This window comes from Triticum aestivum, chromosome 1B, assembly GCF_018294505.1.
Source record: "Triticum aestivum cultivar Chinese Spring chromosome 1B, IWGSC CS RefSeq v2.1, whole genome shotgun sequence".
NCBI classification, from domain to species: domain Eukaryota; kingdom Viridiplantae; phylum Streptophyta; class Magnoliopsida; order Poales; family Poaceae; genus Triticum; species Triticum aestivum.
The window spans coordinates 166,158,672-166,171,824 of NC_057795.1; the positions used below are offsets into that span (position 1 = coordinate 166,158,672).

The following is a 13,153-nucleotide window of genomic DNA, read 5'->3' on the forward strand; positions in this document are numbered from 1 at the left end:
ACGGTATTTGAATCCCTAAAACAAATCTCTTGCAGTCTTTTCCCCTACCAAATCAAGCCCCCAGCTAAGATTTTCTCTCGCCCCGATTGCCTAAGCGAGGGATAAGTCAACTCTGCTCGCACGCGACAACCACCACTTTCCCGTTCGCACCAAGTGCATAGATCGTGTGGGAACGAACCTCATGCCATTGCCGGCGAATGGGAGGCCTCGGTGTGGCTGTCACCGCCAACACCCCAACCGTCTCCGACACTACATGTTGAACAAAGCAATTGTCGTACAGACAATCTGAGCTAGTTGTGGGGACGCCACATCTTGGACCAACACCGCTGGGGTAGTAGCTCACTGCCACCATGCCACATAGGTAATGCAACCCCCTCCCCCCTTTGCCCCCTTTATTATGAATCATTATTCCTATACATTACTGAAATACAAAGCAATAGTAAACTTGAACTATCCTTGCAGTGGATCATTTGGTGATGTACGATGCAACTATAGAATTATCATTGTCAATTCGCCGACACTAACATTTCTAACGCATTGTCACCTTTATATCAAACCTTCCACTTTTCATTATCTCTACTATTAAAGAAGAGTTGTAAGTTATTTCGTCCTCCAGGTATGTTTGCCTCCTCATCCCACCGATTTTTCTCTCTCCAAACCGACACCCACCTCGGCAACGTTTATGCCTTTTTATACTGATTTTTTGACACGATTTCCTTCAACCGCTAATCTTACCAAATGACCAATGTAGCCCCAAAAGGTCCTCCGTTATACACAACAAATCAATTATTATCAAATCTTACCAAATCGAATACTGTCATCACCTTTCCTAGCGCTAAAACCACCCTCCCATTACTACCATTGATAATCGAAGTGCTATTACTTCCCAAAATCTCAAATGATCAAAAATATAAAGATCTCTTGAAGTCTTTTTCCCGAATAAATCAAGCTCTCTGGCTAAGCTTTTCTCTCACCCTGATTTTGCCTAAGCAAGGGGTAGGTCAACTCCGCTCGTAGGTGGTGGCCGCCTCCTTCCCGCTTTCTCCAAGTACAAAGATTGAACGAACTGCATCCCATCGCCGACGGACGGGACAGCCTGCATATAGCTGCCCCCGCCACCGGCCAACAACCCAATCCTCGACGACACTACGTGATAAACAAAGCGACCATCATACAGATGATCGACGCTAGCTGTGGGGATGCATTGTTAGGGTAGCAGTTCGCTGCCACCACCATGCCACCTTAGAGCAACTCCAACGGGCCGACCCAAACGGACGGTGATTTCGTCCGCATTTTGTCCGTTTGGGTCGGTTAGGCGGACACGAATGTCCGCTTTCGCGTTTGGGTCGGCGTATGCGCCCAACGCTCGCCTGGCCCATTTTAACGGCGCCGACAAAAAAAACTATGCATGCATATTTTAAATGAAAACAACTTAATTAAACATTAAAGCCGGTCAGAAAGGACGGTGAAAGTCCACGCGTACACATTAACACTAAAAGAAATTAAAAAACAATCTAACTACGAGGCGGCGCGCTCCCCAGCGCGCCCTAGGCGTCATCCTCGTCGTCATCCTCGGGGTCGGTGAGGTCGATGAGCGTCGGTGAAGGGCCGGTCCAGGGGAACGTCGTGTTCCATGTGGCGGCGATGTAGGCCGGGGGCAGCTGTTCCGGCGGGGGCAGTGCTGACGCAGGGGGGGCTGTGCGGCTGCCTGTGCAGCCGCGGCCTGGCTCGCCTCCTCCTCAGCCTCGCGCGCCTCCTCTCGAGGTCGCGCTCGAGCATCTCCTTCTACACGCCGCGATGCTGCTCCTCGGCCAGCCGTTGCTGGCGCCATATCTCGAGGTACGCCGCCTCTTGCGTCGGGGTCGCCCCCATCCAAACCGGTGGCGCGGACACCCACTCACGCATCACTCCTGTCCAGGAGAAGCGCGCGATGGGCTCCGGCTCCGGCTCGGGCTCCGGGTCGGCCTTGACGAGGTGTCGGGAAGGGGACGGTGGGGCCATCGGCGGCACCACGCAATCGCCGGCCGCGGAGAGGGCAAGGGCCTGCGCCATGTCCGCCTCGTAGCGAGCCTCCTCTTCCTCCACCGCCTCCACCCTGTGCCGCTCGTCCTCCTCGCTCTTGCGATAGACCGCCGCAAGGGCCGCCTGGTAGGCGTCCTCCGCTGCCTGGTCCTCCTCGCGGACTACGAGTGGGGGCGACGGCACGCTGCGGTCGACCTCTCGCGTGCCGCATCGCCTCGCCTCCTCATGCTCGAAGGCGAACCACTTCTTCCAGTTCGGCGAGTCGGTGCCGTAGGTGGCGTCGCGGCGCTGCTCCGGCGTTAGCAACACCCGCCGGCACCGCACCTCCTCCGCGTGCGCCCTAGCCGACCGCGGCGCCGCCGGCACTGGGATCCTCTCTGGATCCAGATGCCAGTCGTGCGGAAGGGTGACGTCGGGGTACGGCAGAGGCACGCGGTGCTGCCAGTGCCACTCTGCCTGGTGCACTGGCACGTTCACGTGCACCCTCTGCCGGCGAGCCGGCGCCGGCGGAGGCGGTAGGAACTCGGAGGGGAAAGGACGACGGGGGCCTTGCCCTTGGCCTTGCTACTGCTGCCGGCGCCAGAGAAGAGCCCCATTTGGCTAGGGTTTGCCGGTGACGGGGGAGCGAGCTTGCCTAGATGTGGACGTCGAGTTAGGATGAGGACGGCCCCGCCGCGCGGTTGGCTTAAAAAGGGGCGACCGCCGTCACTGACGCGTGGGCCCATGATCATAAATTAAGCTGACCACGTGGGCAGCGGGTAGCTGGACGACCGCCGGGTGGGTCCACGGCGGACAGCGAGAAGGCGCGCGGCGTTCGTTCGGCGTCCGCGCCGACGCATTTGGGGTGCAAATTTGGGCCGTAAATGCGTCGGCGCGAACGCGAAGCGGACGTGATTTGAATTTGGATCGGTGCATTGGGCCACCACTTTTGCCCGCGCCAACCCAAATGAACGGGGGCGAACGAAATGGATCGCCCTATTGAAGTTGCTCTTAGGTAATGCGGCCCTTCGCTCATTTGTTCCGAACCGTTGTTCATATATATTAATGGAATAAAAAGCAATAGTAAACGTGAATTGTCCATGCAGCAGATCATTTGGTGATGCCTCATGCAATTATTCTTACAAGACCATACAAAGTCATACAACAGTAAAACTAAAGCTGCCGTCTAAGTAACAAACTGTCGCTACACCTATCCAGTTGATGAAGGGGCGTAGATAGCTTGAGCCTAATACCAAACAGACATCGCAGCCAAGCCTAACATCTAAGACCTGAGACCCAAACCTAGCCACTTGCCGGGTCTGGAGCACACACTGGTCCGGTGTGCTCTCAGAGGCCGCCACCGCCAACTGCCACCGCTCCATCTTCAGAACTGTACTGATGCATCAACCTTGCTCGGTCTAGCTATCGTTGACGCCACCACGGCGCCCAACGACACCTTCTCCCTGCACGCAAACAGCTGAGCATGTCGCGGTCGCCACTGATACACCTCAGCGCCATGCTGCCAAGTACCACCAGCCGACATAGCTTGAAGTCCTTGGAAGATTTGTCGTGCGTAGCACCTGCCGACCAGGCATGACAAAGCGTAGCACCTGTCAGTTAGGCATGACTTGACATCTCCACCGAAGCTCCGTGCAAGACGAAGCCGCTCCACCTCCTGCCTCTGACTTCCAGCGCTGCTCCGCAAACGATGCTCCCAAGAGAGAAACGACACCGCAGTGCCGCCATCGTCCGATCTGGAACACCAGATCCTAGGGTTTCCCCCAGAGCAGCACGAGTAGGTCGACAGTAGTTACATGACGATGCTTCCATCAAGGTAACGGCGAGACCACCGCCATCGCCTGCCGTCGGCTCGGTTTTCACCGGCAACCATGTCTCCCTACTCGCAGTCGGGACAAGATGATGGATCTCGAGATCCGATCACCAAACCTCTGGCCGGCCATCTCTGGAAGAAGATGACCACCACGTCCACCAGCGTCACCATGCCGGGCACGCGTCGCCGCCGGCACCCCCATGGTGCCTAGAGCTCGACAAGCCCCGACGAACACCACGCCTCGCCAGCCGCCATGGCCCAGACCCAAGCACCACCAGATCCAGATCGGATCGGGGTCAAGGGCCCCAAGCCGTAGCCGCCGCGGAGGCAGCAGCACTGGACGGTGCCCTGCCCTCCACCCTGCCGTAGGACCGAGTCATCGTCGGAGCTCCGCAGCGCCACGCCGCCAAGCCGCCGCCGGAAGAACTCGCGCCGCCGCCAGGAGAGAGAGAGAGACACGCCAGGGAGAGGCCCCGCCGCCGCCGGCACTGCCTGGGCTTTGCCCGACTATGTCCCTCGGCGGCGGCGAGGGAGGAGGGAGGGTGTTTGAGGGCCCGTGGCGGAGGGAGCTAGGGTTCCCCCGAGTCGCCTCAGAGAGGGACACGGGGGACGGGGTGGATGTCAATGAAAAGAAAAAAGAAAACCCTTATGATGCTATTTTTTGGCTGAGTTCACAATCTCCTTTTTTTTTTGAGGATGAGTTCACAATCTCCTAGTTACCTATATTTTGGTCTTCCTGCAGACCTGGACCAGTATTTCATCAGTGAGTGCAGGGGCGAATCTACGTTGAGAGTCGTGGGGGCGAATGCCCCCACTTGATTTTTCGGCCCACTTATACACGGCCTGGGATATAGAACATTGCCCCCGCTCAGGTCAGGAGATTTGCCCCCGCTCAGCCCATATATCCATGTGAGAGAAGGCAGCAACGGAGCAGCCCATCTGAGAGAATACAACATGCACATGCGTTCGGTGTTCCTCTCTCAAAGAAAAGAAGAAAATGTGCACGTACGCACGTCCTGACTAATCTACTTCTCTCCTCACCCCCGCCGCCGCCTGGCTCTAAACTGCGTAGCCTTATGCGCCGCCGGCTGCCCCTCCGATGATAAGCCTCGATCTGTACCGTGCACGCCGGCCGTCTGGCTGGCCGGCCGTGTCGCCGTTCCTAAGGGAAAAACAAGCGCGCCACTTATCAAGCCCTAGGTTCAGTTCTGATCTATTCCTTTCTAATTTTCCTATTATCAGTCTATCATGGTTCCACGTTTAAAGGTACAAACTGGTAGTTAGGTTGATTGAACCTAGCTTCATGTAACAATTTTGTAGGAATAAGTTTAAGCATGTGGCTGTCGGAGTAGAATAAAATCTATATACTGTATTAATATTGTGCCTTCATGTAAGTCAATGTATTTATTGTTTAACTATTTGACATCTACAGGAAAGTTAATGGAGAGATTCTTTACAAAATCCACAACTGGCATTGAAATAATCGATCTGAATTAACAAGCTTACTCGGTAATGTGCTCAGGCTTATATTTTTATCTGTCAATGTTTACATTCTCTTTATATTTAAACATGATTTTATTTTTCCTACAGCTTGAAGGCTAAAATCAAGGATGTACCAAGAAAAGGAACAACATATTCATATTTCTCAAGTTATTCTTCCTTAAGTGGTTAGTTTACTTTCATTTGGCAATGAACTTGTCATAGTTACGTGTGTGATGACATTCTTATATAAGCAAGTATACGATTTTGCTTCTTACACACTATATATATGCTTGTGTGGTTGTTTTTTTAAATCATCCACCTATTAGTTCGTATATATGTTTTTGAAAAAAAAAATCGTATACCTCTTTGCCCCCTCTCGGTTTTTATCCTGGCTCTGCCCTTGAGTGAGTGGATACTTGCTAGCCATGTTCAGTATTGTTTCAATTAGCTCCTATTGTTGTAGCTATAACTCAACTACAATAATGTTCTTGATGTTAATTTGCAGGAGTACCATTGTGCGTGCTCATGAACCCTTTGTTGCATATTCCCTCGGCTTGACACATGATACATGTTCGACCATGTCTGTATGGATGGCATGGTATTGAGCATAACTCGGCCGGATAACCAGATGCAAATGATACATGTTCGACCATGTCCGTATGGATGGCATGGTGTTGAGCACAACTCGGATGGATAACCAGATGCAGTGCCAAAATGTCTGCAATTTGCATGTTCTGAAAATATGTATTGCAACCTTGCAATTATTTAACGGTTATAGAGGCACTAGCCATAAAAAATAATGTTTATTTACTATCTACCAAATAGAACCATAGGTTTGTTTTTACCAAATAACTACTGATTTGTAAACCAATGTACAACTGATTTGGTCTAAGGATGCTTGAAAAATAATTAACTCTCATTCTTTGCTGAGATACTAAAGGCCAGAGAAGAGCTGAAAGGATGAGCCATTGACATAGGTGATGAGATTATGATACGAAGACGGAGATACTAAAGGTCAAAAAAGAGCTGAAAGGATGAGCCATTGACATAAGTAGTGAGCTTGTATATATAATACGAAATACGTATTTATCTAACACAAATGGATGTCACTGAAATATGTTTAAATACATCATCTAGATAACTCCATTTAAGCGACAAGTAATACGGATCAACAAGTAATATGGATCGACTTTATATATACCACCGTATAAACGAGCTGGCTCTAAGCCATACTGCCGGTCAGTCGGCGTTGCAGAGCAGCTCCTTGAAGAATGCAGCATCGATAAACCAGCTATTGTTTGTTTTTCAGGATAACCAAAATTGTTATTCCACAACAGGTTTCACATGACAGCTGAACAGACTAATAATACATATATTAACATAGATAGAATAGTATAAATAAACCTCACGGATTATTGGAACATGAACTTCCCATGAAAAGTTACACATATTTTCATCATTCTACTATCCCTTCCCGGCAACATACACCTTTGACTCCTCTTCAGGACATGGAAACGTTAGAAGGCTTTGAAAATGTGTGTCATCTTCCCTCACAAGCATTAGCATCATCACCATATGTAAACCTGAAACGAAAGGTACAGTAAACATAGCAAGACGGTAGTAGTTAGCCTTGCACAAGGAGTCTAAAAGTCTCAACCGCTGCTGCTGCTGCTTCAAGGCCCCCATCCATGGGGGCCGTCCCCCGCCAAAAGGAGGCGGCGCTGCTACTGCCTAGGTCTCTTGGAGCTGCAGCTTGGGCATTTGTACTGCTTTATGCTCTCCGCCTTCGCCGGAGTTATCTTCACGCACTTGCCATGGTACCACCTCTCGCACACGTCGCACCCAATCCAGAATTCCTCGGCGCTGTATATGCCACCACATGTTCCGCATAAGGTCTCGCTGTGGTCGCCGTCATCTTCATCGTAGCCTTCATCGGCATCCCTGGCATTATTTTCTGCACGTGGTGGTGGCGGCGCCTCGACTGTATGCTGAGGAGACACAGTAAAATTAAAATAAGAGAGAAGAAGAGATCAAAACAGCAAAGAATTTCCTGTTACCTTTGATGGCAGCTTGTTTCTACCGCTGTTGTCAATACCACCTGATCTGTCCCTCTCCTTCGATTGTCTCATACCTGAGATGACTTCATACACGGTTGGCAAATCATTCATCATTCCAAATAAACGCTTCCTGTTGAATTGCCAAGTGAAATAATGAGATAACATAATAACAGCGCAAACTCTTACTCTTTGCAACAAAATAAAATGATAACAGAGGGCAGCGAATCTGTTCTGTATTTACATTCACTGTTACTTTGACCATTTTGTCAGATTTATTTGCAACTATACGTATTACTCAACTTGTCCCTCAAATTTGAGGGACAAGTTTTTCCGGACGGAGGGAGTATTATCCTGATAAATTTGTGACCCTATAGTTCAACTAGGCCCACACATAATCTAGTTTCTCTAAGCGCATCCCTCATAAAATCCAAAGGTGGGCTCAAACCAAGGATGTCCATGATTGCATAGCTATACACATAAAATTAGGAAAATGAATATTGCTTAAATAAAACTCTGATCCCACCAATAAATTCCAAAGCTAGAAGTTCTAGCAAAACATTGAAAACTACCAAGTGCTCAATTATTTATTCAATTGTGAGTTTTTGAGGGAACAAATGACAAAAAGAAATATAAGGATTCGCTCCCTGTAGGAAATCAACTGTTCTTACTTAGCACATCACCAATTGTTCTTACTTAGCTTCTTAAAATCCAAACCAAAATATTCAACCAGTTCTACATATCTCAGACTTCAAAAAACACGGAATAGATTTCTTGCATAGCATCCTTTGACAAAGGGTACCACTACTATGTATAAAAAGGGGGGCAGCCCCAGTGCATGTAGCTCCCGCTTGCGCAGGGTCTGGGGAAGGGTCCGACCACTTTGGGTCTATTGTACGCAGCCTTTCCCTACATTTCTGCAAGAGGCTGTTTCCAGGACTTGAACCCATGACCGGTACCACTACTATGTATGGTGATGCAAAATGAAAAAATACAAGCATACTGGCCATCATCAATACTAGCATACGAGTGATTTTTACTTGACGAACTAATAACAATATATCATCCATAAATATATACCATATAGAAGCATTCCAAGGACACAGATAGTCAACCCACAGTTTAAGACAGTTCATGTTAGCAAAACAAGCAAACACAGTTGCTACAATCTGATACCACACTATACTTTCTTAAGAACAAATTCAGCCGATTGTTTTATCAGGGAGCAATTACAAAATAAAATTTAGCGTCTGCGAGTATAGAAATGTAGCTATCTAAGATTATTAGGACAGTTAAACACAAACAGAAATGGTCCCAACACGGAGCACATAGGTCCGGACAACTTTAGAGATCTGCATACCACAGACACCCAAAATGGGAATATAATGACAAGGTGAAAAGCAGGCATTATGCAATTCAATTAACATTGAGGCAAACAACAGGTGCTAAATTCTTACATGGTAAGCAATTACAGGAAACTAGAAGCAACTGCAATAAAGAACTCATAAATGTCAGGCCCTGTTTGATAGCTTAGTAGTATTTGCTAATTAGTGGTTTCGCTACCACTAAAAATTGTAGTATTAATACTGCAAGTATTTCCAAAACCATGGTGTGTCCTGTATTAAAAAGAGAACCCTTAGTCCCTCAAATGCTAATCTGTTTAGTTCAAACTCTTCTTTGATCAGGGTAAGAACACCAAACATATACAAAAAAAATGTAGAGAAGACGACTTGAGTAGTACAACGTATCTTTAAGGATCATTAAGATGGAAAAAATTCTCACAAATGCGACAGACATCAAAAAGAGAAGACTAAATTTTGCAAAACCACAAGCATTTTGTACAAACTATCACAAAATTCCAGATTGGTCCAGCCCATAGCAAATTAGCAAAAGGTCTAGAAGCTTTCATAACACATGACTCCAGATTTAAGATTGAACCCTCTAGGCACAACTCCAACCCCTTGCAGCCTTGGTCAAACCTCTGCATGGGTTTATGGGTAGGTCAAAGCCAATAGGCTAACAAGTGGACCAGGCTCGTCAGTATGGTTGCATATAATGGTCCAATCTTAAATCTAGACTTTTTGCGACACAAAAACTTCTTAAATCTGTAGCTATGGGAAATACATGTTTCAATATGGATTCTTGTGAGTGTAATATTTAGTGGATGTTATACATAATTTATGCAAGATATAAATAAATCTCTGGAGGAAATACATGGTACAACCTCAAAACTCTAGAATAGCATTTTATGGCAATATTGAGGGAGATAAAATTTTCACAAAAGCAAACAGAATAATTCTTCTCCACAGAAGAGAGAGGTTACCATGTGGAAATTGTTATTGCCTTCAGAAGGAAGTTCTTTTTCTTATTTAGATGCATCTTCAAAAGTTACCACCATACTAACCATCAAGGTTCAAAAAAGCGCTAGGCTTTAATTCCTAGTTTTGCCTCTTCCTAGTGCCTGTCTCACCTAATCGCACGCCTAGCACTAGCACGACTAAGCACTAGGCATTCTGATTTCAAGCACATGCCTAGGCGTGCTTTTATTTAGCCATGCCAACCACAAGAGGGGCAGAAAGAAACATGTATGTGATTTTCTTTCCACACACAAAAAAAAAAAAAAAAAAACTTCCTATACGCCACACCACCTCCATTTGGCTTCAGAAGATCTTTTTTCTATTTAGATGCGTCTTCAGAAGTTAACACCATACTAACCATCAAGGTTCGAAAAAGCACTAGGCGTAAATTCCTAGTTCTGTCTCTGCCTAGTGCTTGTCTCACCTAAGCCGCTAGGCGTACGCCTAGCACTAGCACGATTAAGCGCTAGGCATTCTGCTTCCAAGCGCGTGCGTAAAAAAAAATACACACACACACACACCTAGGCACGCGCTTGGAAGCAGAATGCCATGGTAACCATAGAGGGACAGAAAGAATACATGGATGTGATTTCCTTTTCCACAAAAAAACATAACTTCCTATACACCACATCATCCTCCATGTGACCAGTGGGCACGGCACAGACTAGATACAGTAAACTCATGCACAAAAACTGAAACCTCTGTTGATATTAGGCATGCTTGGAATTTGATATCACGATTACAATATAGAAGAAAAAAAAGTTGCCTCATTTCGGTGAGGTTACTACTACTCATCATGAGTTCATATAATTTCTCTCCACTTGACTATTCTTTCATTACTAAGATGGAGCATGCAGAGTTGCAGAGAACCATTATAGATTGGACTAGATCTCTTTCTCCAGCAGATCACAGGATAACCACTAAAGAAGGCCCAAAAACACGCCATGTAGAGAAGACTTAGTATCACAATGGTACTTGAGAAATCAAAAATTAAATCTAGACCAGACAGCAGATCACTGTTCAGACTAAGGATGGCAATTTTATCCACGGATATGGATACCCGTGGATACCGACCCGAATGGACAGGGTTTGGATACAATCTTATACCCATGGACAACGCCTGAACCCGACCCGATTAATCATGGATAGGGCATGGGTATAATTTTATACCCGTGGATATATCCAAACCCGGCCCGTAAGTGTATACCCTGTCCGCTTTTATTTATTATAATAAAATATCAACAAAAAAAATCCTAATCCCCACTGAGTAATTACTCCACCGCTCCTTCCCATTCTCGTCTCCTCGGTAAACGACTCGTCAATCTTCATTAAGGATCTTCTCATCTCCTCGACTCCTACTCCTGCGGACCTAGATATAGCCGGCGCTGCCATCCACATGTGGTGCCGCACTGCAGCAGCCAACTCCGTGGGCAAGAGGCTGGCCGGCTCCATCTCCATAGATCCCCCCGACTCCTCCATCTCAGCTTTCCCAAGCACGCAGCAAACCACCAGTTTGTATGTGCGACAGCGAGTTGGAGCACGACGATGCAGCGTGCGGCGGCGCGCACGACCAGGAGTATGGCAGCGCAGAGGCGCAACGAGGCAGGCGCAGACCATGACGAGGAGCAGGACCACGTCGTGGAGGCGATGACCGCGCCAAACAGCCAACCGTCAGGGTAAGATTTTTTGTTCCTGCTCGTGTACATCTAGTGCTTGTGCGTGGATGTGCATGACGTGCTTGTTCGTGAGTTTGTATTAATAATTAGAGTAGAGAACAAGAGATTTTGTAGTGGTCAATTTCTGTTTTTTAGTTCGTGGCAAGAGAAAAAACAGACTTTACTGCATTACTGATCTGTGGTGGTCAATTTCAGTCAGGTTAGACTACAAATCTGACTAAAAAGTGAAATCTGACTACAAATCAGAGAACAAGAGAATATGATATTTCTAGTGGTCAATTCAAGTCAGATTCCACTTTTGTACACATGACCTGATCTACGGATATGCCTGTTAATTAGTACAGTAATTCGTTTTTACAAAATCTGTCAGTTTATTTCTGAATTTCTATCAAGTGGATTGTGAATGATTAGTATAAAGTTAGAATCTGACTGATTAAGATTCATTTGCTAACTTGGTCCATGTCATGTGCTCAACTTCGTCCATGTCATCTGCTGAATAGAAGAGCTCACAGTCTGTTGCTTTAGTTATTAGTTTTTTTGGTTGTAAAAATTGCAATTTAGGTATCGAAATTGTACAGTTCAGGCGCAGGTACGTGCATAACATGCAAATTCTAACATTAACCTCAAATCCCAACAAGTTCCCCAGAAGTCCCTTGATGCCCTGTAGATATATCCCCTTGTCTATACAGGACACCAACAAAGTCATGACTTGCCTCTTATAAGCTAATAATAGTTCCGTAGACTGTCCGGATTTAGAACCTTAACATGAGTGCGTGACACTGGCACTGCAGCAAAAAAGCATCACTCGTCAAACCCAAAGGAACAGAGGGGGGCATCATACCGGTCGTTGCGGGTGAGCCGCGCGGCATAGTAGAAAGCTACGGAGACAAGCCACGAATCGGAGTGGACGGCGACGAGCGCGAGCCAGTCGCTGCGCTTCATCCCGTCGCGCGCAAAGTTGATCCCGAGCGCCGGCTCCGGCAGCTCGGTGGGCACCTCCTCCGCGGGCAGCGCCACCTCCCACGCCTCGTTAGCGTACCCGTACAGGCACAGGTTCTCCTTCTCTGTCGGGACACGAAAGCACATCGCGATCTGAGGAGGCCAGCTCGCAGCCAATTGAATCGAAACTGTAGCAGAGAGGGGAGAGATCGCGTCGGGGCCTCACCTGGATCGCACTGCGCGTAGAACTCCTCGACGTCTGCGAAGGAAGGGAGAAGGATTAGGGCTAGGTTTGGGGTTTAGGAGGCGGGGAGGGAGTGGGGGGCGCGTACCGTGGGTGAGGGCGCGGTGGATGGCGTTGCGGCGGGCGCGGTAGTCCTTGAAGATGTCCTCGACGGTGCGGGGGGCTGAGCCGCCGCCACCGCCCGCACCTGAGCGGCGGTAGGAGGCGTCCATCGCGGGGATGGGGGCGCCGCCTCTCGTGATCTCCGGCGAGGCGGGGGAGGCTGGGAGGAGATGACTGATCGCGATGCGGGAGACAGAGGCAGGGAAGTGAAGAGGAGTATACACGGGTTCGGGTGGGGGTGATGACGCGAACGAAGGGGAGATGTGCAAGAATTTGCTCTTTTGCGTCCGGCTCCCTGCAAATATCCGAATCTCCGTATAAGGAAACGAAAAGGTCAAATTTGCAAACCATGAACCCTCGCCAAATTTCAATTTGTTACCTCTAAATCATGAAACTTCAAAGTATTGAAATTGTTCACGTTTTTTACCCTAATAGGGGCTTAACGTTCCATATAGGAGTACCCTGGC

At 48.0% G+C, this 13,153-nt stretch overlaps 1 protein-coding gene and 1 long non-coding RNA gene across 2 annotated transcripts; one reads left to right on the forward strand and one right to left on the reverse strand.

Annotated features, from left to right (window-relative positions):
* The first annotated feature begins 4,781 nt into the window (after positions 1-4,781).
* Positions 4,782-6,124, forward strand: LOC123088849 (uncharacterized). Its single transcript, XR_006442129.1, has 4 exons — positions 4,782-5,032; positions 5,265-5,341; positions 5,423-5,499; positions 5,820-6,124. It is a non-coding gene; the product is annotated as an uncharacterized lncRNA (long non-coding RNA).
* A 542-nt stretch (positions 6,125-6,666) lies between these two features.
* On the reverse strand, positions 6,667-12,929 carry LOC123113864 (PHD finger protein ALFIN-LIKE 1). The gene is made up of 5 exons (XM_044535187.1): positions 12,673-12,929; positions 12,567-12,599; positions 12,243-12,465; positions 7,372-7,501; positions 6,667-7,302 (listed from the first exon to the last, which is right to left on the reverse strand). Exons 1-5 carry the CDS (start codon positions 12,794-12,796, stop codon positions 7,039-7,041), a joined length of 774 nt encoding a protein of 257 aa, XP_044391122.1. The 5' UTR covers positions 12,797-12,929; the 3' UTR covers positions 6,667-7,038.
* Between the last annotated feature and the right edge of the window lie 224 nt (positions 12,930-13,153).

Bases quoted from the DNA above. Each gene is read 5' to 3' on its own strand.
- LOC123113864 (XM_044535187.1), bottom strand. From the start codon at position 12,796: ATGGACGCCTCCTACCGCCGCTCAGGTGCGGGCGGTGGCGGCGGCTCA. The intron at 12,600-12,672 runs GTACGCGCCCCC...CTTCCTTCGCAG, and splicing joins CCACCGCGCCCTCACCCACG to ACGTCGAGGAGTTCTACGCG. The intron at 12,466-12,566 runs GTGAGGCCCCGA...GTGTCCCGACAG, and splicing joins CTACGCGCAGTGCGATCCAG to AGAAGGAGAACCTGTGCCTG.